Source organism: Miscanthus floridulus, unplaced genomic scaffold, assembly GCF_019320115.1.
Source record: "Miscanthus floridulus cultivar M001 unplaced genomic scaffold, ASM1932011v1 os_1267_1_2, whole genome shotgun sequence".
In the NCBI taxonomy this organism is placed as follows: domain Eukaryota; kingdom Viridiplantae; phylum Streptophyta; class Magnoliopsida; order Poales; family Poaceae; genus Miscanthus; species Miscanthus floridulus.
This window is the reverse complement of record NW_027097623.1, coordinates 42,390-68,458: the sequence shown is the minus strand read 5'-3', so window position 1 is coordinate 68,458 and position 26,069 is coordinate 42,390. Positions and strand designations below refer to the sequence as shown.

The following is a 26,069-nucleotide window of genomic DNA, read 5'->3' as shown; positions in this document are numbered from 1 at the left end:
CCACAAAACCAAAATTATGAACAAGAGACCTAACAGTAAATGAATTAAGAGAGAGGCTGCTGGGGGCAAAAATCTCACCTCAGGAACAGACAACGATTGGAGATTTGGGATACATTTTGAAGTTCCGCTCAGAAATCACAATGTCATTTTGGCTGAATATGGCATAGGAAAAAAAGCCATTTTCTCATGGGTTACTCACAGAGTCACAGTATACATTGGAGGCTTGAGGTTTCTGTTTCTAATGTTTTTGTTGCTCTGGTATGAAAATTACATCAAACACGTGCCCTCTGAAAATTCTGGAGGACATCAGCAGATTTATGAAGGTTGGAAAGCATGCTAGACAACATGGATAAAAATGGTAAGTGAGAAGGGAAGAACCACATGTGGTAAGTTTATATAATTACAGATGAAACAATTTGACCATCAAAACTGCATGTTAGTACATATAATGGAAAATGATGGCTATTCTTTCCCTATTGGTTTACTGTGCTACGCCCGGCTGTCTTCTTGAGTTCCATCTCCTTCATGGCTCGTCTTATCCTTTCTGCATCTTCCAACATTCCGGCTTCGAAGTACATGTTTGACATCAAAACATAGAATGTGACATCATTGGAGCCTGACTGGAAGAGGTCCTTGGCAACGGATTCAGCTAGCTCCAGATTGCCGTGAAGCTTACAACCCCCAAGGAATGCACCCCACACGCACTTGTCTGGGCGCAACGACATTCCCCTGATGATTTCATATGCTTCCACAAGTCTACCAGCTCGCCCTAGCATGTCAACCATGCAGGCATAGTGCTCCAGTGTAGGCGACATTTGGTAGTCAGAAAGGATGCTGTTGAAATGCTTCAGTCCTTGGTTAACAAGGCCTGAGTGGCCACACGCCACTAGAACTGCAGTGAATGTGAAAGAATTTGGTCTCACCCCTTCACTTTTCATCAGGCAGAAGACCTTGAGAGCCTCCTCAGAATCCCCATGGTTGGCATATGCACTTATCATGGCACTCCAGGACACAACACCACGCACATGCAAACAGTCAAAGACCCTCCTTGCATCAGCAATCTCGCCGCACTTTGCATACATGTCGACAAGAACATTGCCAATCCTTGCATCTGTGTCAAGCCCATGACTCCGGGCAAACTCATGCACCCATTTGCCAGTCTCCAGGGCTCCTGAGCGTGCACAAGCAGACAGAACACTGACCAAAGTCACACAATCAAACCCCACCTTCTCAGTAAGCATCCTGCGGAAGAATTTGATTGCCACAACCACATCACCATGCTGCTCATAGATTGCAACCATCGTGTTCCAAGAAACCAGACTGCGTACAGCCATTCCCTCAAACAGAGCTTCTGCCATGGGAATGCTCCCGCACTTCCCATACATTGCGACGAGGGCATTAGCCAATGGAATGTTTGCATCAAACCCCGACTTGACTACGAACCCGTGAACCATTTCCCCGGCATTCAGCCATTCTTGGCCCTGCAAGCAGGGCAGGAAACTGATCAGAGTGATCTCATTCGGAAGTACACCCTCGGCAACCATTGTGCCAAACAGCGCAAGTGCCTCCCCATAGAAGTAGTTTTGCACGTAGCCAGCAACCATGGCTGTCCACGACACCACCGTCCGGGATGATCCATGGCTCTCCGCAAAGACTAGCTCAGCGTCTGCCACCTCCCCTTCCTGGAAGTACATCGCAATGAGAGTGCAGCGCACGAACCCGTCCCCAGCGAGCGCGAACCGCACCGCGTCGCCGTGCGCGGCCCGCCCGAGCCGCGCCCGGCGCGCAGCCGCGCAAGCCGGGAGCACGATCGGGTAGGTGTAATGGTCCGGCGCGACGCCGGCGGCGCGCATCCGCTTGTAGAGGGCGAGGGCGTCGACGGCGTGCGACGACGACTGGGAGTGGGCGTGCACGCGGAGGAGGGTGTTCCACATGTAGGCATCGTGTACAGGCGCGGCGTCGAACACCCTGCGTGCGTAGGCGAGGGAGGCGGGCGCCACGCCGGCGATGAGGCTGGTGGCGAAGGCCGGGTTCGCGGATACGCCGAGGACGATGGCGCGGGCGTGGATGGGGAGGAGGGCGCGGAGGGAGGCCGGCGAGGAGGCGGCGGCGGCGGTGATGATGCGGATGTAGCGGTGGACGAGGACAGCGGCGGCGGTAGGAGGCCGTACTGGCATTTCGACATTTGGGCTGGTCAAGTTGGACTGCTTGACTGGGTTGGGCTTTGTAATGACTTTTGAATACTGATTTGCTTTTTTTTTTTACAATTGATTTCGTTTGTGAAAGTTTGAAAATGTTCGAATCGAAATGCAAAATTCTTTTTTTTTACAGTTGCTTTTTCTCCTGCCAGGTGCGAGCAGACAAATTTATGCCATGTCCACAGGAACCTGCAACAATTTTACAGATATTTTAAAACAATTTCATAGCAAACAGCAGTACCCAAAACGCAAAGATCTTGTGAAATTCTCACGTTTGAATGATTTCCCATTTGTCTCACCAAATGTTTCCCGCACAGTTTATACTCTACAGCAAAAGTTAAATTGCATTGCAACAGAAGCAACATAAAAAAATTGCAACAAAAGTACACAGAAACAAGTTCATCCAGCCTTGTACTATTTCGATGCCTAAGCTGTAAGCTCAGCAGAATTCAAAATGTCGATGATGTTGGTACTACGATACAGTGATCATGTTCTATCGATACTGGTAAGAGCTCTGCATAGTTCTAGCTAAGTATTTTTCCACTGAAAAATGTGGACTTAGGCCGCAAATTTGAATATGGAACATTCTCAACTATATCTGGATCATATGCTAAAGGTAATAATGCCTCTAATTGATTTGGAGGGTGGACTTGATCTGCTCCACCACATGGGGGAGGACCCTGATGCTGTCATCGATAGATTTGTTGACACAGGATTCCAGTTCCTGAGTTGCATCTGTTTTCAACTTCTGGAGCTTGGCTGCTTCAAACTTGTCTTGACAGACCATCAATGACCGATTCAACCGTTCCTGAAGCAAGGGGCAATGATTAACAAAGATGTAGGTGGCATGCTAGTTTATGCAGAGAAATACATGCATAACCCTAAAATAGCAATAGGCCAAAACAAGGCTCCTATGAACCCACTGGAAGATGAATAACAGTTATGCAGCGACATTATTCATGCACTACTTTGCCTACAAAAGGACATTTTTCTGTTCAAAGTAACAAGATGTGTAACATTGTGTCTGTAGATGATTCCAGATACTTGGGACAACCATGTTCAATAACACTGAAAACTACTAATAGATCTTTTATGATGAAATAACCAGGTGGATAACAGTTGGCATGTGGATCTCAACAGATGCAGATGGAGTAAAAAGAAGGTGCTCAGATTGCATGTCAGAAGTACAATATACATGGGGATGAAATAAGAATTAAATTTCTGAGGGGGGAACCTTCTAAAACTTCTACTGTTCAATCATTGAGATCATGAAACCACATTCATTAAAGGGCGTACCCAGTGCAGAGAGCTCCCGCTCTGTGCGGGGTCTGGGGAAGGGTGTCAGTGGCAAGCCTTACCCTCGCCTGTGCAATGCGAGGAGACCGCGACTCGAACCCAGGACCTTCCGGTCACAGGCAGTAAGACTCTACCGCTTGCACCAGGCCTTCATTCATCAAACAAAATAACTATAGCAAAAAAATATACTGCTCGTGAATCCTAAACCATCTTCTGAGAAGGGGACTTTACCATGTGACAATTAATGGCATTATAAAATAATGATTGATTGCATGAAACAAATACACCATCACAGATAAGTAGATAACAAAACCCCGTGCAGCATGCTTGTTGAGGTATTTGTGCTGGTGACGGTGAACAACATTGAAATTATCACGCATACAGAAAATATGACAGTTCATTCAGACACAGCATTCGAGTGGTTGCAAACTTGCAATGATCAATAAAATCAGAGCAAAATGGAGCACACAAAACAAATATTAGTAGTAACTTAAAATAAAATTCAGAAAGATTCCAAAGTAAACAAATTACAGGTATGGAACTATTAACTTCACTGCATCAAAAAAATAACCAATCATAATTACAGTACTGCACAAGCAGAAAGGAATTAAGTACCTAAAAACGATGAACAGAGAATTCTATGTTCTATTCTGCAAAAAAAATGACACTTGTATTGCAGCACATTAGAAGTACCTGAAACTTGGCCATCTCATTCTCAACAATATTGTTGGCGGTAAGGACAGGCACACTACAATTCTCCACACAGCTGTTGATCCCTTCTTGAGTACGTCGCCGATCAAAGCAGTCATATGCGCACTTGAAGTATGCTTGCTGAAAATCAATCAGAATAAAACAGAAATTCAAACATTAATTAGCACTCAAGTGTTTCGATTTGGGAGCATGCCCCTTCCCTTCCTACAAAGATATCAATCATACTAAAAGTTTTCACTAATAAAATATCCTCAGTCCAATAATTACTACTATTAGTCCAACCCCATTTTCCATCATCACAAGAATCGATGTCAAGGTAATTAGTCCAAATTAATTTCCTCTCAGATCCAGAAATTGTGTGAAGGAAATAAACATAATCGTGAACAATTCCAGGAGTAGATGGTTACTACTAGTACCAAACAATAAGGTTACACTAGCAGATCTCTAAGAGATGGCAGAAAAAAAAAACATGCATCAAAAACTATATTCACATATCTAAAAAATTAGCATCCATTGTCCACTACTGCAATGCCGCTCTTTCGACATTCCTACGTCCTGCAGCAATACCCACCAATTTCGCGCACATATACATTTATTTAAAAGCAATGGCAAATAAACTTATTCAGGGACTTCTAATTGCATCCGAACAAAATAAATGATCCAAGGCTCGCACAACTCAGAACCTCCAATACTCCGTATCAGATTAACGGGCCACTACCCTCCATTAGCGGAATATCTAAAGAATCCCGAGAATTTCAACAAGAAGAGTAAAATTATCGCCCTCCTCCACCCTGCAATTTCATATCAGAATACGAAACTCCAAAATCCGACCAAAGTTCTAGCGCCAATCTTACCAGGGTACCACAGGTATCTCGCTCCTCCCTCCCCAACAGTACGAACCCTCGGAGGACGGGAAACCGAGGCGGCGGATCCCAAGAACCACCGCCCGAACTCTTTCTTACCTGCATGGTGAAGTTGACGTGGTCCTGGACGCCGGCGAGGTGCTGCTGCACGGTGGCGTTGACCTCCTCCAGCTTCCGCCGGATCCGCTCCGTCACCACCTGCTCCTCCATCGCGCTCAAGGGGTCGCGCCGCCTGGATGCTTGCGGAGGCCTTTGCGGCTTGGGGGAGGGGAGGGGAGGGAAGGGACAGACGAGGGGAACAATGCGGTGGGGTGCGTCTGCTTCTTTTCTTTCTTGGCGAGGAAGCGAGAAACGGCAGGTCGGAAGAGGGGGTTTAAGTGTTTAACTAAGGCCACGGGCTAGGGTTTTATGGATCTGGCCCATGGGCCGATACCGACCGACAGGGCACTGCATCTGGGGAGGTGCCTGACCCACCTTGCAAAGTTTTGGATTGGAAAAAGTCTACATTATTTCTCAACTTTCGCGAAAGTCCACTTTTCATTCTTGAATTCCAAAACCAGGTAAAAACGCCTCCCTCAACTTTTAAAACCATTCATCTTACATCCCTGGCCCTATTATAAGCTGTTTTGAAGGCGGTTTTGTCTTTTTGTTTTTTTATTTATTTTGGCTGAATCTTTGAAAAATCATAGTAAATCTCAGAAAAATCATAAAATAGAAAATTCAATTTTATTGGACTCCACATGAGTAGATCTACACAGTGAACATATAATATGGTATGCTTTAGTACAAAGTTTTTGTAATGACTTTAGATCTATGCTTTTATGTAATTAATTGGAATAATTCTAGCTGTAGTTTCTATGGTCCAATTGTGATAAAATTTTTATGGTGGACTAATTATTATATGATTGAACTGTAGTAAAAATTCATACTCATTTAATCATGTATAGCTTAGTTATAGATTTATTTATATTTAACAAGCATAAACCTAACTACTAACTAAAATCTATAACTAAGTTATACATGATCTAATGAGTATGAAATTTTTACTACAGTTTAAGCATATAATAATTAGCCTACCATTAAAATTTCACCATAATTGGACCGTAGAACTGCAGCTACGAATTATTCAATTTAATTACAGAAAAGCATAGATATAAAGCCATAGCAAAATCGTCTTCAGAACCGCTTATAATAGGGCCAGAGAGGTAAGATGAACGGTTTTAAAAGTTGAGGGAGGTGTTTTGCCTGGTTTTAGAGTTTGGGGAGGAAAAGCGGACTTTCGCGAAAGTTGAGATAGGTAATATGGACTTTTTCCTTTTGGATTCTTTGAAATCTCGGTTTTCCACCGTCGTCCAGCTATTTTTTTTATTTATTTATTTCGACCCGTAGATACTGTTGTCATGTCATTTGACAGGTAAACTTTGCTTCATCATCACTTGCATAATTGTTTGGCAATAGAGTATGAATATTTGTGTGCAATCGGTCAAATTCTAAACAACACGAGACACTCAGGAATTGCTCATTGCTTGTCTCTGGGATGACCCTGTTTTTGCCACTTCTCCCGCCACATGTCCTTCATCTATCAGAACAGAGGGTTCTAAGAAAACAACTCTCATTGCCTTAAACACTAATCTAAGCATTTCAAATTAATCTACACATATAACCTATACTAAATAGCTAACTCAACTAAAACTAAACCTAAACTCTAAACATTATGACTAACATAATAAAACCTACACATACCAACCAAATTGAACCTACACCTAAACATGCTAACCAAATTTCTAACTAACTAACTAACTAATGTTAACATAGAGCAAATGCAACTACATGTGCACGTAAAAATCGAGGGCACACACTACACCAAAGTTTAATAATGTATTCGATCTACCTAAAATAGATTACATCTCTTCCCAAATAAATTTTTTCTTCAAACCCTAGCTAGCAAGCCTACTCTTCAAATCCACCATGCAAACACAAAATAAGAGGGTCATTACCTTGCCCGAGGCCAGGGAAGCTTGAGGGAGACCGCCAACTTGACCCAGAGATGGATGTGGCCAGGGGAGGCCGATGGCGCCAGTTGGGGGCGCTGGAAGCTCCGTGCGGAGGAATCGAGGTAGAAGAAAGTGAGGGAGAGAGAGAGAGGGAAGGAGGCCCACGTGGGATCTATATATTCCCCCCGTCGTGTCAGGCTAGGTGGCGCGGCAGCTGCTGCATCAGAGTCGGAGTCGGTGGCATGGTAGGGGGCAGCCACGTCATCGGTCAACGCGCGACTGACCTGCCATTGTGGCAGGCCAGCCGCGCCAGGTGGGTCGACATGGTAGCGTGGTTTGGCCAAGCCAGTTAGTTTGGCGTGACCAAACATGTTAGTTTCAGAATTAAAAGTTCATAGGTGTTATTTTCAGAAAATGTTTAAAAAAGGGTTAAAATAGAAAAATAGAGGCAGAGGAGTAAAATGGTCTATGTACAGTGATTTTAGGCTAAAAATATAGAATAGGGGGGTTGAAGCACAATTGATGGAATATTATGGGTTCCTCTTTATTGATGATATAGTCTAGATTCCACTCTTTAGGAGTGGTATAGAATGAATTGACCATAATTAATCCCCTTCATAAAAGAATAAGAGAATTTTTTTGAGGGATTTGGCTTCCAAAAGATTTTGTCAGCAAGGCCTAGAGTTTCTTTATGATTGACTTCCTCTGTTTTTAATACTTGTCGCTGTTGACTTTTAGCACAATCTTTGACCATTCATCTCATTCAAAAAAAATTATGTAAATATAAAAAGAACATTTTTTTGCACATTTAAATATAAAAAGAACATGAGTTGTACTTGAAGTACATTTGATGATTAAACAAATTACAACGAAATACATAATAATTTCATAAATTTTTCAAATAAGACAAATGGTCAAACACCATTTCAAAAGTCAATGGCGACAAGTATTTAGAAACGGCAGTGCTAGCGCCGGACGTTCGGATGGACACCCGAGCCTGCACTCTGTCCCCCCTCCCCGCACTTGCATCTCGCGCCCACCTACGTGGGGCTCGCACCGCCTGACTACACGTGGGGAGTCCCCACTCGCATGTCCTCCGTAGCTAGAAAGAGGGGGAGGCGGCGGCAGATGTCTAGTCATAGCCGGTGCCGGGAGGAGGAAGAGACACCGAGGCGAAGGTGAGGTAGCATAAAAGCGAAGACAGAGATGCAACACCCAATTGACTTTTGAAACATCCGGATATAACACTTGCAACATACATATGAGGGAAGATAAAACACGTGAAACATGCATCTGAAACACTAGCTGCAACACCAAATCTACTTTGAAACATCCAGATGAAACACTTGCAACATACGTACGAAACATCTGAAACACTCAAACATCTGCGTATGAAACACTTGCAAAAAAACACCTGAAAATACTTCATATGTGTGAAAATATATGCAACATTTAAATGAAACACTTGCAAACTTACGTCTAAAAAACAAGATGAAACATTTGGAACATACACTTGAAACATACATGTATAGCTACTGCAACATGTGCAACATTTCGATCTACTTTTGCAACATCAAGATAAAACACTTGCAACATCCGGATGAAACATTTGAAACACTTGAAACATACTCTTGCAATATCGGCTTTGCTTGGACAATTGGAGGCACGCCGACGCGGAGGTTGACGGTGGTGCATGGACCTCACTATGCGGCAGTGGCACGGGCAACTCACCGGTGGGCATGTCGTCACACAAATCCTGTCTAACTTGCCTGCTTGCTGGAGCACCCATTGTGGAGGCTCACCGGCTCGGTCGGCCGTGGCTCGCCAGCTCGGTGGAGGTGGTCACGGCGAGCGGGCCAGCCACAGCAAGGAGACAGCGAGGTGGAGGCGAGCGAGGACTAGGTCCGATGGGGAATGCGGCGCGGAGGAGGCAGCGCGGAAGAGGCCGTAGGGGATGGGGCACAGCGAGGCAGGGGACTGACAACAGCAAGGCGGAGTGGGGTGGGCGAATGGGCATGGCGACGCAGGCAGGAAATGGCGTAGTGAGTATCATGTCGCACGGATGGGATGAGTAGATAGGGTCGCTAGGTGCGCAGCACGTGCGAGAGTGAGCAAAGGAGGCGTCCGTCTGTCCGGACGTCTTGATTGCATCATTACCGATTTAGAAACCGAGATTGTATGTGAAATTAAACTAATTTATATACAATTTCTATATCAATCCTATGAAATTCCTATGTTGCAAAAGCCCGTGAAATCTAGGATAAGCCAAATGGGGCGAAGTAGACCTAAATATTTTTTTCACAAAAACTATCCTTTGCCCGTGTAAAATGCTTGGGTCTGTCACATAAATTTTTTGGTCGTCGGATTTGAGTTTTGATCGATCTGCGTCCTCCATCTCACGCTCCCTCTTGGGTCTGTCCTCTCCATTTTTGGTCGCCGACACTTATCCCACCTGTCAGCTTGCTTTTGGGAAATGCATGCATTTATCTCTTTTGAACTGTTCACTTCCTTTCCCATTCGTCTTCGCTTCCTCTGTTCAGAATCATAGACCTGCTACAGGGGCTGGTGGATGACGGCAAGGCATGCCAGGGCATCATCTGTGTGGCTGCCTGGATGCCGGACGCCTGCGGTATCCTCATCAACTCCTTCGAGTCGCTGGAGCCATGCGCGATGCGGGTGCTCAGGGACGGGCTATGCGTGCTAGACCGCCCCACGCCACCGGTCTCCTATGTTGGGCCGCTAGTCTCGCCCGGCAGCGACAAGGACCACGACTGCCTCCACTGGCTGGACGCGTAGCCGGACCGCAACGTCGTGTTCCTCTGCATCGTGGATTTTGCCATCGGTGGTGAGTGTTTCTTCTAGCTTTTGATTAGATGTTGTAGATCCCATCGTCGTCGACCTGATTTTGGTTGGATTTTTGCCATTTTGATCTTCTCTCTATTGTTTTGTGTTGGGGAGGTGGAGTCAGAGGCTGAGGTGAAGCTTGAGGCGGAGGGGATTTCCTTCGTCGATTTGCGTCGCTGGTGAGTTTTTCTCATGGTCGAGGCGAAGGCGGAGGCGGAGGTGATGGCTGAGGTGGAGGTGGAGCCAGAGGTGGACCTATAGGCGGTAGCGCACCCCTAGGTTGAGTTGGAGTCACAGTCTTCTCTGGCTTTGATTTGTTTCATTAGTGAGTTTTTCTTTCGGTTCATGTTTAGAAATTATAGATCCGGTTGGTGTTGTTGTGATATTTGTTGTTTGTTCCTAATTCGTGTATGTCCATGAGGTTTAGTCTTAGGCGTCGTATTTTTGTTTGTTGATGATGTTTGTTGTAGTTTGAATATGATTGTGTGTAGATGGACATGCTCAATGGTAGTACTTAGTCATGGGAAACTTTGTCAGGACACTGATAATTACGGATATGAACTGCTCTGTGTGGTTTGTTTGTAAATTGTTTCTTCTGTAGGTGTTATAGAAGTTGAGGCACAACATGATTTCTGTCATTTTGATTTCTCTGGAATTATGTCCTGACTACAACTGGAATTTTAGCCCAGTTTTGTATGTTTCATTTTTTGATTGTCTTATTTTGGTGCATTGTGTTGTGTCAGTGGATGCATTCTAAGTAACTAGAGGTGATTTGCCATGGTTACTGGATTCTTGTTGATGTTTCCTTTGTTCTTTTGCTTGTTGTTGTATTTGTAATGTTTTGTTCATAGGTGGAACCTATATTTTTTATATTTTTTTTGTTCTTATTGTTTACCTTTTGCTTGGTTTGTTTATTGTAGTCATCATTCTTTGATGCTCTTGTTTGATTATTTTTTTCTCTAGTTGCTCAAAATGCATTTGGGGTGACATTGGTTGATTTTGACAATGATTAGGTAATTTTCAAACTAAGGGATGCAATGTAGATACTGATGATTAAAGGCCATGGTGATTATTGTGATGATGAAAGAGTAAGTTTGGTAGCTTTCTCATTGTTTTTTATTAGCATTAATAATTATGTACATATTATTATTTCTTAATTTTGTAGTTAGAGTAGTGTTCAACTACACTTACTATTGTTGATTAGTTGTAATTCGTAGGTATTATTGATGTATTTAGTACTAAGTTTAAAAAGTTAACTTTCCTTGGCTAGTATTTTTGAATGGACTATGTAATTGTAGTTGCAATAAAAGGAAAAATTACTTTGATATGTTTGGTCATGCACTGTCCTTAGATTTTTTTTTGTTTTTGCCTTCCTTAAAAAATTTCTGTCTTTATTCATTTGATAACTCGGGTGACCATTAGGCTCCTATTATCTCTGAAATAATCTTTGTTTTATTTGTTATTGTTTTTTTCTGGTATGCTGAGACATAGCTGGATGTGTACGAGGTGGAGGCAGAGTCGTTTTTGTTGTTGTTTTGTCTACATTGGTCTATATTTCAATCAGTATTTGGTTACAAGTTGTACATTTGCCTACTAGTTTTCTTTTTCCTTTTTTGATCTGGTGTTTTTGGATATGTTCAGGCAGGAATATGAGATGCAGGTGGTTAATGATGGTCTTTCTGTGTTTTTGTGATTTTTCAGAAACTGAGGTACTGCTCTACTCCTAAATTTTTGTGTTCTACAGATGTTTGACTTTTATCTTTCTCTGCTTTCTTGACATAGTTTATCCTTTACATTTGGTTGGATGCCTTCCAGGTTCTGAAATGTTAGCTTCCTAATTTTATGTATTATTTGAAATCTTGCTCCATTTATTTTGTTGCTACTTTTCTTGTCACGCCCCCTCTCTTTTGGCTGTTAAAATCTAGATGTTGAGTAGAAATGTTTTAAATTTTCTTTGAGGTTACTTAGGTTTTACATTCATATTACTATAGATTCATTTTGTAGTTACAGTAGAGTTCAACAACACTTACGGTTGTTGGGCTGGTGTAATTCATAGGCATTATTGATGTAACTGGTATGAAGTTTATTTACTTTTGATATTTTTGGTTCATGCAATTTAGTTTGAATATTCATGCTGAATTTATCTTGTTTTTGTATATGTTTTTCTAGTACGCGGAGGCGGAGTCATTTTCAGCGTGTTCATCCTTTGTTTTGTGGTTGTTCGAGCGGAGGCTAAGATGGAGGCCCTTGTTGATGGTATTTCTGCGTCGTTGGTGAGTATTCCATTTCAGTTTTCCATAGTTGTATGTTGGATTTGTCTTTGCTCGATAGCTGTTGCTGTTGTTCAGCTTGCTTGTGTAGTATTGTAGTTTCTTTGTAGCTTTCTTTTGTTGTTTGTGAGTAGTTTTTCACTGTGGCAAATATAGGTACTCAATCACTCATATTTTCATTTTGGGAGTAGAGCAGTAACTCTAGTCTATATCATTTTCCATGATTTGATCTCAAATTTTGTTCATCATGTGTGATATATTGGCTCCAATAGTCCTTCTCCCTCAGTATGTATGGAGGCTCTCACTTATAAATCTAAGGTAGTGCTCTACTATGAATTAATTTTGTTCTTACACTAGAGTTGAATTATAGTTACTGTGGTTAAAACGGTGTAATTCTGAGGTATTATTGATGTATCTAATACTAGAGTTCAAGTATACTTACGGTTGTTAATCAGGTGTATTTGCTAGGTATTAGTGATGTATCTGATATTAATTTAAAAAGTTTATTTGGCTGTTTGTTGGCTCATAGTTTCAATGGACTTTGTTCATTTTAATTCATTTGGGTGAGCCCTCATAATCTCTTTGGCTTTGCAAACCATAGAAAATTTCTGGTTCTTTGTATTTTGTTATTTACTTTGATTTGTTTGGTTCAAGCAGTGTCCTTAGAAATTTTTTGGTTTTTGCAATCCATAGAAAATTTCTGTTTTTTTGTATTTTGTTTATTTACTTTTGATATTTTTGGTTCATGCAATTCAGTTTGAATATTCATTGTGAATTTAGCTTGTTTTTGTATATGTTTTTCTGGTATGCGGAGGTGGAGTTGTTTCGTGGATGTTCGGGCGGAGGCTGAGACGGAGGCCCTTGCTGATGGTATTTCTGTGTGGTTAGTGAGTATTCCTTTTTAGTTTTTTTAGATTTTATACATGCAGTCATTATTGTAGTCATTCTAATTGTTTTTTCCTTATTTCTGTGCTCTTTCTTCTTTTCTGTGTGGAGATAGAGCCTCTTTCTTCTCTTCTGTGTGGAGATAGAGCCTGCTTTCGATGGAGGTGTTGTATGTTTGGTGTTGCCATTATCTGATTGCTACTATAATTTGTTGGTGAGTTTTGTATTTTGATTTTCCTTTGTGTGTTGTATTCTTTGATTTGTTTTTAATTTTTTTTATCTTGTTTGCTGACATAGAGAATGTTTTACATTTGGTCTGTGGCCTTGTAGGTTCTGAAAATCTTGGTCTCCTATTTTAGGTATTCTTTAAAATCTTCCTCCATATATTTGTTTGTAATTTCTTGTCCCGCACTCTCCATATAAATCTTCCTGTTTTGTATCTGAGGTACTGCTTGATTCTGATATTAGTCCTTCAGTTTTATTTTGAATTAATTTACTGTCATGTTAGTATGGATTTATTTTGTTCTTACATTAGAGTTCAGTTGTACTTATAGTGGTTTATCGGGTGTAATTTCTTAGTATTATTGATGTAACTAGTACTAAGGGAAAATGTTTATTAGGCTCATTGTTGGCTCATAGTTTTAATAGATTTTTTATTTTATTTTATGTAACACCCTAAAATTTGCATAATTTTAAAATAGGAGAAAATGATTTAATTATGCATTTTTGTGAGCATTTGAATTTAGGAAAATAATAAATTTTATCAAATTTAAATAAAATATAAGGTTTACATACATATCCAGGCATTCATGTTGCTGCATATTATTTTTGAATTGTGTGATTTAAAATTAAACTTTAAATTGATTTGAATTTGGATTTCAAAACTTGGTTTTGAAAATTAGAAAAGAAAAAGGAAAAAATGATTTACTTTCCCTCCACCTGCTTCTGGCCCACTGGCTCGGTCCCGCCGGCTATGCCACCCCGCTTCCTTTATTTTGCCCGTGCGGCCTGCTCTACTTTTCCCTTCCCCGTAGCCCAACTTAGCTCGGCCCAACAGCGCGCCCGCGCCAATCCGTTCCACCGCGCTGAGTCATTGACCAACCGGCTCCACTTGTCATCGTCTTCCTCGCGCTCGTGTCCGAGCCAGACACCACTGCCGCCGCCTGACTCCGCTCCAGCCATGCCTCGTCCGTTGTCTTGCGCGCCACGCCGCCTCGCCTCATAAAAGCCGAGGCCTGCACCGCGCCGCTACCCCGCGTAACCTTCTGAACCACTGCAGCCTCGCCGAATCGCCGAGCCGCCACAAAACCCTAGCCGCCGATGAGCCGCCCACTTCTTCGTGCACCGCGCCGCCCTCCATCACTCCGCACTCCGGTAAGCCACCTAGCTGACCTTGTCGTTTCCTTCTCTATCTCCCAGAGTCATTGGGTCATTCTGCCATAGCCCATAGGCCTAGATGCAACTAAGCCGGCGAGCTTACTCGATTTCCAGTCATGGCGCCGCCGCATTCGGTTCTGTTTCGGCCAGCCAGCCACGCTAGCCCTTCCCATCCGTCCAATCTAAGATCAAGGGCCAGGATTAGAACATACCCCTTCGTTGGTATTTTTGCAAAAAGGCCATTACAATTATTTGAGTCTTAACCCGCCGTCCCTATGTTTTTCTAAAGAGACCCTCGGCTTTTGAATAACCTAACCCGCAATCCATAGCACCTTCCTAGAATACGTTTTCTTCTTTAGAAAGCGTAGTTTCTTCAGTTTAGATCCAAAATACGTTTTCACCTATTTACAATTTTGCCACTAATCTTGTTTTAGCCATAAAATCTCTGTTTTAACTCCGATTTGATCTGTTCAACTTGCATTAGGTTCGTAATTCCGTAAACTACATGTTCATACTACTGTTAGGTATATTTTCAACTCATAAAATTTGAAGGTTAGATTTAATCTATTATTTTACTAAAGGAAATTTTGTTTAAATCAGAACTTCTTTGTTTTAACTCCGATTTTTGTGATCTTCGCGTCTGTGATCGTAGCGAGACATAGATACATTTTACAAACTTTTTATTTTGATTTTATGTTGATTGGTGTATTGTTTTAATCTATAGCTTTTGTTTGCTATGCATGATTGCTTCTGGATGTTTGTATGTTGCTGTGGTTATCGAGTATAGACGATGAGCAATTTATGGGTGACCAAGAGTACTACTTTGATGAGCAGGAATAGCAGGAGTATTTTGTTCAAGGCAAGTACAGCATGAGATCATCCTTGTTTTTCTATCAACTTTAATATATTTAAATTCATGTTGCATGTGTCACCTTGGTAGAGATTCCCTAGTATTAACTTATACCTTGTCTCCTATGGGATATGCATTGGATAGTTTTGCTAGTGCTCAATTAAACCATGATCTTGTAACTTGACTAATGGTATATGCCATAAACATTAAAATATGATTTTTTAGCAACTTGAAAACAGAGGGCTGGAGTGTTTAGCTACTTTCTAAATGCTTCAGATTTCTCTCCCTAAGGACTTATCTATAAGTGATTATCTGGGACTTATAGTATAACTGTGAGGGCTACATGACTCTAGCTTTAGCTCAGTATGTGGATCTTTTCTAGCTCGTTAGAGGTTATCTTTATGTTAGAGGTTATCTTTATGGCGCAAGAGGGGTGTGTTCCGGGTTGGATATAGTGCGGCCTCTGTCCGTCAGTGTATAGGCTGCGCGTCATTGTGCCTATCGGAAGGGGAGCCCTACATTCGTAGGCCACATAAACATAGTGGCCTTAACTTGCTAGATGAACCTTTGAAAGGCTTCATAGTGACCCCTGCCTACTCTCCTTGAAAGTATTTTGGGAGTTATAAACCCGGGCATATGGGTATCACGACTCATAGTGAAAGTATACAACCTTTGCAGAGTGTAAAACTGGTATATCAGCCGTGTTCACGGTCACGAGCGGCCTTGGAACATTTATGAAATAGATGATCACTAAGAATTATCCGTTTATGCTATTCATTATTCATGTTTACATTGATCATGCGTTTTACTTTGGGATTGAAACAACTTGTTGCTACTCTTATGCTAAAATTATGACAACTAAAAGCTGAATGCTGTTAAACCTGTGTCAAGCCTTTTGAGCCTCATGAACCCCATGTTATACTTGTTGAGTACGACATGTACTTACACTTGTTTACTTTCATTATTTGGATAAAAATCCCGGATGGTTAACAGATGGCCATGGTAATGACGACTTTTCTGAGAATTATTAGACTTGTGGTCAACCAGTTGATGTCCCTGTGACATGTAGCTTTCACGAGAGATCTTTTCTTTATACTTTCGCTAAATTTATATGAAGACTCCGTCTTATTATTTGTGATGCAATAAACACTTATGATGATACTATTTATAATTTGTCGGCTTATGTGTGTGACTGATTTCTGGGCGCACATAAGATTTTACATCCTATTTTATTCTTAAAATCGGGTGTGACATTTTATTTGTTTGTCTTAAGCAATGCCCTCAGATTCTGTGTGATTTGATTTCTTCTGATTTTCAAGTGAGAATTATGCTAGAATTTCTTGTTGTTCCATTTTTTTTTGATAACAGGCAATTTATTTATTTCAAAACCATGATGCTGTTAGGAGGGAGAAGCACTCCCAGGTTACAGAGTTCAGAGCCTCTCTTAGAGGGCATCGTTTACATGAGACAGGTTTGGACACTGAAATGATATTTCATTTGAAGACCTGTTTGTCGACTGAAGAGCTTTAGAAGCCAATGAGTGTGCCGTTCATTTTTGAATTTTCTTTTCATTTTTGTATTTATTTTTTATTTTTGGTATGTTTGTTCGAGGTAGTTTCCTCAGAATTTTTTGTGATTTTGCATTTCATAGAAAATTTCTGGTTTTTTATTTTGTTATTTATTTTTTATTTTTTATTTTAAATTTGTTTGTTTCAATTTTTGTAGTGGTGGTGCATTAAGGTGGATGGTGGTATTTGGTAATCTGTGTGAAATTCAGCTTTGTTTCACTCGAATTTTTTTATTTGGTTATTTGTGTGTTTTCTGCTGTATGATTACTCATGTGAGCATTAGGTTTGAATCACACAAATTTTATTTTTTGTTTCATTTGTGTGATTTGTCCTCTCAAATTGCTTGAGTGTTTAAATGGGTCAAATCACCCAAGTTCCAAATAGACCAATTTTTTTTTTCTTGGTCCAGCCTAATTCCGACGGGGTCTGTCTGACCCACCCTGGACCTTTGTTGAGAGTTGAGACGGGCTTAGAGAGAGGAAATGAAGCCCGAATTATTTTTTTTACCAAAACACAACACCTATATTAAGCATGGTGAGTATGATGACCGATCCGGCTTGTGTCAGGTCTAATGCTCATCAGCAGGTCTAGGGCAGACAGCGCCGCCACCGCAACTCTGCAAACCGAACCGAATCATCCCCAGATCCCATGAAAACACAACTCAACCCCACCCCACCCCCCGAATCCTCAGTGGTGATCGAGGGCACGGACGACAGGGCTGACAGACGCCGTGGATCTTGGCGGTGGAGCTCGGCCCTCACGGAGTCATCTGGACTGTTTCTCCGGTGCGCTTTTGCCTTCTGTTCTGTTGGTTAATCTCGTCAGAACCGGCTCGGTAGTGATTTTTTTTGGATGTGCATGCACGGGGACCAACCAAGTCTCGAGGGCTTCCAATCTTGCGGGTAAACCTTGTAGTATTTTCTAATTTTCTAATATTTGTTTTGGAGTCGATATTGGTAGCAATTAAGTTCTCCATGTACCAGAATTTTGGATTGGAAACTAAATTTATATATTTTATTAAGTAATACGTAGTACGATTACGGTTGTGATCCGTCTCAGATTATCACATATATATATCTCGGGATCTCACAGATCTGCGTATAAATCCTGGATGCTGGAGAGGAGCACTGGAGTGAAAGGTGCCAAGAGTCGGGGCGGTAAGCCGGATTTAAGCTGCTGCTTTCCTTATGCCAATGGCTCCTCTTCCTGCACCTTCAGTTGTGCCAGGTGAGCATTTTGCCATCAACCATGGGATGGATATGGATAGAGTGGCGACGAGAAGAACCAAACAAGTCATCCTTAGTGATCCTATTGATTATGATATATCTCACGCGGATATCATAGATAATTCCACACACCGTGATGGTTCTCTATATAAGAAGAGAAACTTTGGTCTTCTAAAATTGTGTCGTATTACTGGTCGTATTGAGAGTAAGTGATCCAAGTTTCTTTCGTGTTTTTTCTCCTAATTAATTTATTTCCCTCGCTCCATCCTTAAAACATAAGGCAGGCGTAGTTTGTTTATTTATTAGGACAAACAAGCTTTTCAATAATGATTACTCTATCACCATATAGCTTTTTTAAACAAAATTAAAGTTATTATAAATGATATTTTATAATAACAGGTTGCATTCAAAAGTGCTTCCTCAGGATTATGATTTTACATCACATAAATGATATTTTAGTAGAGTATTTGTTGGTCAAAGCCTTGTTCTAACTAAAAAAAATTGCACCTTATATTTTGGGATGGAGGCAATATTTTTAGGGGTTGGGACCAATGACATTATCAGAGCCCACAGATGATTGCGAACCTGATCAGGAAAAGCTGCCTGGTGCATTATCCAAGTCGTTTGATGCAAATTTTCTCGCTGAAGTTGGCTCAAAGGCCTATCGATGGCAACTCAGTTGAATTATATGGCTACATGGCAGTGTGGGATTATCAAAATTCATTGCTTATTATATTGTCAATCGCAGCAGGGAGGATCCCATCATCGTGCAACAGATATTTACCTTTATAGAGATGCAACTACTATAAGAACTCTTTTTTTCCTTTTTAGCAATATTTGCTCAAACAGTGAAATTTGTCATATGTAAGAGCAAAATCGAAATAGAAATATTACCGATGATCTTAAAATCATGAAAGTTGCCACTTAAATCTCTTTTATTTATATCATCTGAGTTGGTATATAGTAAATTATTGGCTATCACGTGAAAACCAACATTCCATTACTTCCAAAATGAGACAACAATTTAGCATTTGTTGCTTGGAGGATAGATACGGAGACGAAGGATAGTACAACCTTTAAACCATCTCAGGGAAGCTTCTCATACATACTTGGCAACTTGAGGCTCTCTCTATAGTCATCCACCATCTTTTGGCTTCGCTTGCGAGCCTCCTTTTGTGCCTTCAACTCTTCCTCAAGCCACTCATACCGCTTCATCAGCTCATGGGCAAAGTTGACCATCACTATAGTAGTTGGATCCAGACCTTCAAGCTTCATCATTGCCCATCCTAGCTCATGGTGACAGCAAGGAAGGAACCAGAGAATTGATCATCCATCATATCCCAAAACATCGAGCACGGAGACCCATGTAGGCTTCAAAATCTGCATCATCCAAGCTTTCTTCCATAGTGGCACGACTAATCCTATGGTTGTAGACCGGGTACACCCGAAGAGCTCTCTTAGCTTCATCCCAGATGGAGATGCACACCCTAGACTTCCAATAGGTGTTCTTGAGGGTATGCTTGTTCTCCTCGTAGAAATATTCCACTGCGGTCTCCATGTCAGAGTAGTAGGCCTATAGCAACCCCATTAGGTGGGTGTGGGATTCGGACGTGTTGTTTCCCAGCTTAGTGTATTTCTCTTTGGTCCATCCCACATTAGGGGGCGACACAACTTGTGGTGGTGCATGCGATGCTTGCTCAGACTGAACATCAGCAGGGGTGATCTCCTGCTCCTTTGGAACCTCCTCAACGCACATCTTCTTGCAAGGGGCAGCTTTTCCAGTGCTCTTGCGGACAGTCTTACGGTCACGTGGCATCTACAAAATTAGATCAAGATAGAGTTAGAATAGAGGGAATTAATTTATAATAGAGTAAAGTGAAAGAAGCATAAAGTTTTAGCAAATAACAAGACTGAGGTAGTAAGCATGAAACAAAGTGAATCAAAAGAGGCTAAAACCACCATTACTAATTAGGCTTACGTCCTACAGTCAACACGGTTTGTAGGCCTAGAACCTTCGACAAGATCCTCGATGCCAACAAGAAATGAAGGATCAAGACACTATCCGTGCTTATATAAGAGTTTCTAGAGTCTCCTTTTTTAATAAACACGCTTTAATGTGTGATTTGGAGTTTTGTAATGAGTGTTGGGATTTTGGGAGTATGTCCACAAATCCCTTGGTTATGGTTTAAGGCTTAAGGTTAATGAATTATACAGTTGGTCACTTTATCTTGTCTCTACTGCATGCTGTTTTTCAGAGTCATCTACGTTCTCTGTCTTATATCTCGAAATATGGAAGCTCAATGTTTATGAATTTTTCTAGATTTCCATATTTTTCATATGCTGCTGGAATCAACCTCATATCAGTCATAACTCCCAGACCAAAGCAGATATGAGGTTGATTCTAGTGGCATATGAAAGATACAGAAATCTAGGTTTATCCTTAAAAATTTTGTAAACATTGGACTTCCAGATTTTGAGATATATAACATAGAAAACACAGACTGCTCCGAAAATAGCATGCAGTAGAGACAAGATAAAACGGCCAACTATATAATTCATTAACCTTAAGACTTAAATCTTAACTAAGGGATTTGTGGACATACCCACAACATCCCAGCACTCATTACAAAACTCCAAATCATCCATTAAACATAAGCACAAACATCTAAGCATTAAAGTTCACACTGCACACAAATTTGACTCGACTCAACATGACTCATGCTACTAGCATCTTTATTACAAAAAGGGGACTATAAAAACTCCTATAAGCACAGATGGTGTCTTGATCCTTCACTTCTTGCTAGTATCAAGGATCTTGTCGAAGGTTCTAGGCCTACGAACTGTGTTAACTGTAGGACGCAAGCCTAGTTAGTAATGGTCATTTTAGCCTCTTTTGCTTCACTTGTTTCATGCTTACTACCTCAGTCTTGTAATTTGCTAAAACTTTATGCTTCTTTCACTTTATTTACTCTATTATAAATTAATTGCCTCTATTCTAACTCTATCTTGGTCTAATTCTGTACATGCCTCGTGACTATAAGACTGTCCGCAAGAGCACTGGAAAAGCTTCCCCTTGCAAGAAGATGCACGTTGAGGAGGTTCCAAAGGAGCAGGAGATCACCCCTACTGGTGTTCAATCTGAGCAAGCATCGCATGCACCACCACAAGCTGTGTCGCCCCTACTATGGGACGGACCAAGGAGAAATACACTAAGCTGGGAAACAACGCATCCAAAACCCACACCCGACTAATGGGGTTGCTACAGGCCTCCTACTCTGACACGGAGACTACTATGGAATATTTCTGCGAGGAGAACAAGCATCCTCTCGAGAACACCTATTGAAAGTCTAGGGTGTTAATCTCCATTTAGGATGAAGCTAAGAGAGCTTTTTGGCTGTACCCGGTCTACAACCATAGTCGTGCCACTATGGAAGAAAGCATGGATGGTGCAGCTTTTGAAGCCTACCTGGGTCTCCGCGCTCGATGTTTTGGGGATATGATGGATGATCAAATCTCTGGTTCCTTCCTTGCTATCACCATGATTTAGGATGGGCAATGATGAAGCTTGATGGTCTGGACCCAACTACTGTAGTGATGGTCAAGTTTGCCCATGAGCTGATGAAGCAGAATGTGTGGCTTGAGGAAGAGCTGAAGGCACAAAAGGAGGCTTGCAAGCAAAGCCAAAAGATGATGAATGACTATAGGGAGAGCCTCAAGTTGCCAATGATGTATGAGAAGCTTCCCCGAGATGGTTTAAAGCTTGTACTATTCTTCATCTCCGTATCATTGGTATACCAAAACAGCCGGGCCCCCCTATGGTCAAATCCTGGCTCCGTCCATGCTTTTGCACCCCCCCTCAGGGTCGGCACTGTGCATGGAAAATAATATCACCTAGAGAAATAACCATTAGCTAGCTTTCTTTCTAGCTTTTCCACATGGACCAACAGATTGCAAAGCCACAAATCACATGAGTGAATCGAAGTAGAATTGGGTAAGAATCTTTTAATCCATATATTGAACTGATCAGTAGAGGTTGGAGTACAATCACTTAGTCGCATTAATTTGCACCGATAGCTATAGCAACAAAACCCCACACCTTACCCACTGGATATCGAAAGAACAAGTGATTTATAACACTTTCTTTCTGAGTACAAAAAATGCAGGAACTATTTCTGTTCCACCTTTTCATCATAACGTCTCTAGTTAACAAAGCGTTCTGCTCCAGTAACGACATGGAAATTTTAATTTTCATGGTAATTTCAGCACTGCACTGCAAATATATGTAAAACAGAAGGCCAAGGTAATCACCTGTTAGCCATTTATACATGAAATTGACACTATAAGTTCCTTTTTTTTTCTCAAATTTCCACTTAATCAAGTCAGCACTCAGCATAATTAGATAGTTGAATGCTAAGAGTTCTTTCCATAATATTATTCAGTGCAAACCATCTTCTGAAAGGTGGAAAGTAGTTTTGTCAATATACTCTTAACACTAAGCATTGATCACAGTTATTTGCTTGTAATGAAAAGTATCATAAAGGAGAGCAACAAGCAAATCATAAATGATTCTTCTAACCAACAATCCTCCAAAGGCTTTGCAGTTTCCCCACCACCTAACATTATTTACGCAACTTTATGGTTAACTATTGTTACATAATCTTGTGAATATTCAGTTTCATGTGCAACCAACTTGTGTTTGCGGAGAAAGCTCTGTTTTTTAAGTTTAGAATTGATGCCGTCATTTGTGACATCCATTGGCAATTGACTAGAAAGGACATCTAACGGCATCAAGCTTTTAAAAAAACATATCAAACTTTACTGAGGATGTACTAAATAACAATAATGTTGCAGAGTTCTCTCATTGAGATGACTGGCCCTAAGCGAGGTATCTCAATGCGTTCCTCTGTTCTATTGGAGTTTGACATGAGGATCAAGAAAACAGAGCAACAAGAAGATGATCTACAGCTAATTGATGGAGTATCAGACTTCAGTGAGCTAATTACACCTTGTTGTCCATTCTCGAATCACATTATTGGTGATTGTGGCGCAGTTGCATCACCTTAGCACTTGTTCACAGAGGAGTGGAGGCCACAATAGAAGTTGTCATATCAAAAGTGCATAGTGGTTTCAGTTTATCTCTCAGTTCATTTGTTTTTATTTGTGGTTATATAAAGAAATTTAGCTCTTTCATGGCAGTATTGGTGAGTCACGTTGTTTAAGAAGATTTGTGATTGTTGTAAAGATGGATACTTGGATGCATTTGAAGTTCAACATAAGTCACAAAGGCTCTAGGAATGATCTTGAGTGCTATTGTTCCTTGAAAGCAAACAACCATGGATATGCCAGTCAACAAATAATGGCTCATCTTACCTCTATCTTAGCAAAGGTGACCTGGTCGATAGTGCCACTCTGAAGTCGGTGTATTTGTTTAATATTTGGTTTTTAGTTGGGCTATTAGTTAATTTTTCACTGGATAGATGCCTACTTCTCTGTTATGCATCTTCCATGTTTCAATGAGTATCAGATAATGCTTTTCACATGATTTCAAAGCATGACTTACTGTCTTTCGTTATATGCTTGTAAGCATCACAATGCTAGGTGTTTATTTGGTGATTACTATGTCGGAAGCACTTACTAGTCGCCCGATGGGTGAAGGATATCAAAGGTGTACTCACAGTCCAAGTCATCCTGGATTGGACTACCTGAAAATATGGGATTTGGTTGAGCAAGTTGTGCTTTCGAATCAGCCGGACTCCATTTGGAAGTGGACTTTCGGATGGCTGGTACTCGGCAAAATCTGCCTACCAAGGACTCTTGATTGGACAAACTTCCCTGGTAGGCGCAAAATAGATAGGGCCATGCTAGCGTCCGGACGTCTGGACGGACACGCGTGTTGCTACGCCCCATGCCTCCTCTTGCTGTTGTTGCGCTCCATTGGGTGCTGGCCCCTCTAGCACTCTGCATACGCGCATGCACTTTGACCAGGGAGTGCTTGGTCATTTGGATTGCGTGCACGTCCAACTATTGGAGCTGGCCCGCTTGACAAAGATAGGCAGCGCTGGATGGGAGCATGCAGCGTGTGCATGCCCGCGAGTGAGAGCACGTGGGGTGCAGCACTTGCTGCAACATACTGAAACAAGGTGAAGCAAATTGAAACATACACTTGCAACATGTGTATAGCCATTGCAACATATGCAACATTAAGATATAACACTTGCAACATGTGTCTAAAATAGGTGAAACATTTAAAACATACACTTGCAACATACGCGTATAGCCACTGAAACATATGCAACATTTAGATATAACACTTGCAATATGTGTCTGAAACAGGTGAAACATTTGAAACATACACTTGCAACATACGCGTATAGCCACTAAAACATATGGCGTATAGCCACTGCAACATATGTGTCAAGACTATAATCCTGAGGTGTCTCAAGGCACCGATTAGTTGGTGGGCCGAGCGACCCATGATATATCAGCTAGCAAAGGCTCGAACGACCGAGGCCTGGCTGAGCCAAGCGAACCAGGCTAGATGCCAAAACTAGGGTTAGCCACGACCCCTTCCATCTATTTTAGCCACACAACGAACAAAATACTCATGACCTCCTCACCTTCATGACCCTTGGGAGGAACAAGGAGAGGTCAAGCCTAGCCAGACACGACGACTCTAGCAAAGGTAAGCACGCAACTATAACTTCGCAAGGATCGAGGGGACAACGATCACCTCGGTCCAATCTGACGCCATACCTATGCCACGCTGTGCAGACAAGACAACACCGCATGGTGGTGACAACCAGTATGGCGATCCACTGTCCAAATATGGCCAACAGGACACATGTACGATTCTACCCACCAAGGGATAGGATCCACGATGAAGGCCTTGACTTAGAGGCCATCCAACCTGGCAGGAGACATGACCCCAATGATTGGGATCATGACCCTCAGCCCTTCAAACTAATAAGGTGATCGACGACCCAGGGGCGGCTACCAACTCCTGTATGATGCCCTCAAAAATCAGGAGGCGATGATGAAGACCACGGTGAGGACCATGTCGCATAGGATGACTGGTGAATCACCACCATGCCTACAATGCTACCATGGCCATCACAGTAGCACCATGTCACACCATGCCATGATGTGGCCGTAAGACCATGATGACAACCACGCCTAGACATACTCCACAAGATGGCGTAACTTGCAAGCCAAGTTAGCTAGGACCTCCCTCAAGCTCAAGACCCTTCGGTTAGGAGAACCTTCTTCTTTGTATATGCCCTGGCCCTGAACTCTATATAAGGGTAGCCAGGGCACCCATCTAGGGATCCATCTCTCATTCACTCATTCTTACACCATAGAAGGGCTCCTGAAGCTTCCCTTCGGGCAGCCCGTCTCCTAGTTCTAGGTCTCCTACCTCTTCCACCATTCTTGCACGCCCATTGTAAGAACTTTAGAGCATTCAAGCAAGGAACATGCACTCGATTATCTCTAAGATTAGACATCTAAGACTCGACATAGGGCTCTGGCCTGAACTAGTATAAAGCCTTGTGTCTTTTAGATGCTACTATCATCTTCCTAGAGCAGCGCGACAATCGTATAAATTTACTAGTCCGGTTTACAAAACACTAACAGTTGGCACGCCAGGTAGGGGACAGTCGTGCACTCTTGATTGTTGAGCGGGAAGCGATGGCTCCATGCACCATTGGTGGACTCATTGGTGAAACCCTGAATCCAAGAGCGCCCTTCTGTGTAACCCTGAAGAGAGACATATCGGTTCACTACCAAGCATAGCGACAAAACGGAGATGCAATGTAGAATCATGAAGACTCACTACTATAGTCGAAGCGTAGTCTATAGCATTCAGCCTTGAGGCGTTGGTGCCCCTATTCGGCCATGTCCTGAGCAGCGCTAGCCGAGGTGAGCTCCGTCTCTTGGGCAGCTATCGTGTCCTTGAGGCCAGCCATCTAGGAAGCCCAAACCTCGATCT

General features: G+C 41.9%; 2 protein-coding genes and 1 pseudogene across 2 annotated transcripts; 1 reads left to right on the top strand and 2 right to left on the bottom strand.

The window, feature by feature from the left end:
* Window positions 1-223: 223 nt before the first annotated feature.
* LOC136533870 (pentatricopeptide repeat-containing protein At3g12770-like) lies at window positions 224-2,182 on the bottom strand. Its single transcript, XM_066526405.1, has one exon. The coding sequence runs from the start codon at window positions 2,175-2,177 to the stop codon at window positions 474-476; it is 1,704 nt and encodes a 567-aa protein (XP_066382502.1). The 5' UTR covers window positions 2,178-2,182; the 3' UTR covers window positions 224-473.
* Window positions 2,183-2,490: 308 nt separating this feature from the next.
* Window positions 2,491-5,392, bottom strand: LOC136533871 (uncharacterized). The gene is made up of 3 exons (XM_066526406.1): window positions 5,168-5,392; window positions 4,188-4,325; window positions 2,491-3,006 (listed from the first exon to the last, which is right to left on the bottom strand). Exons 1-3 carry the CDS (start codon window positions 5,276-5,278, stop codon window positions 2,827-2,829), a joined length of 429 nt encoding a protein of 142 aa, XP_066382503.1. The 5' UTR covers window positions 5,279-5,392; the 3' UTR covers window positions 2,491-2,826.
* A 16,150-nt stretch (window positions 5,393-21,542) lies between these two features.
* On the top strand, window positions 21,543-23,581 carry LOC136533872 (uncharacterized; annotated as a pseudogene).
* Window positions 23,582-26,069: the final 2,488 nt, after the last annotated feature.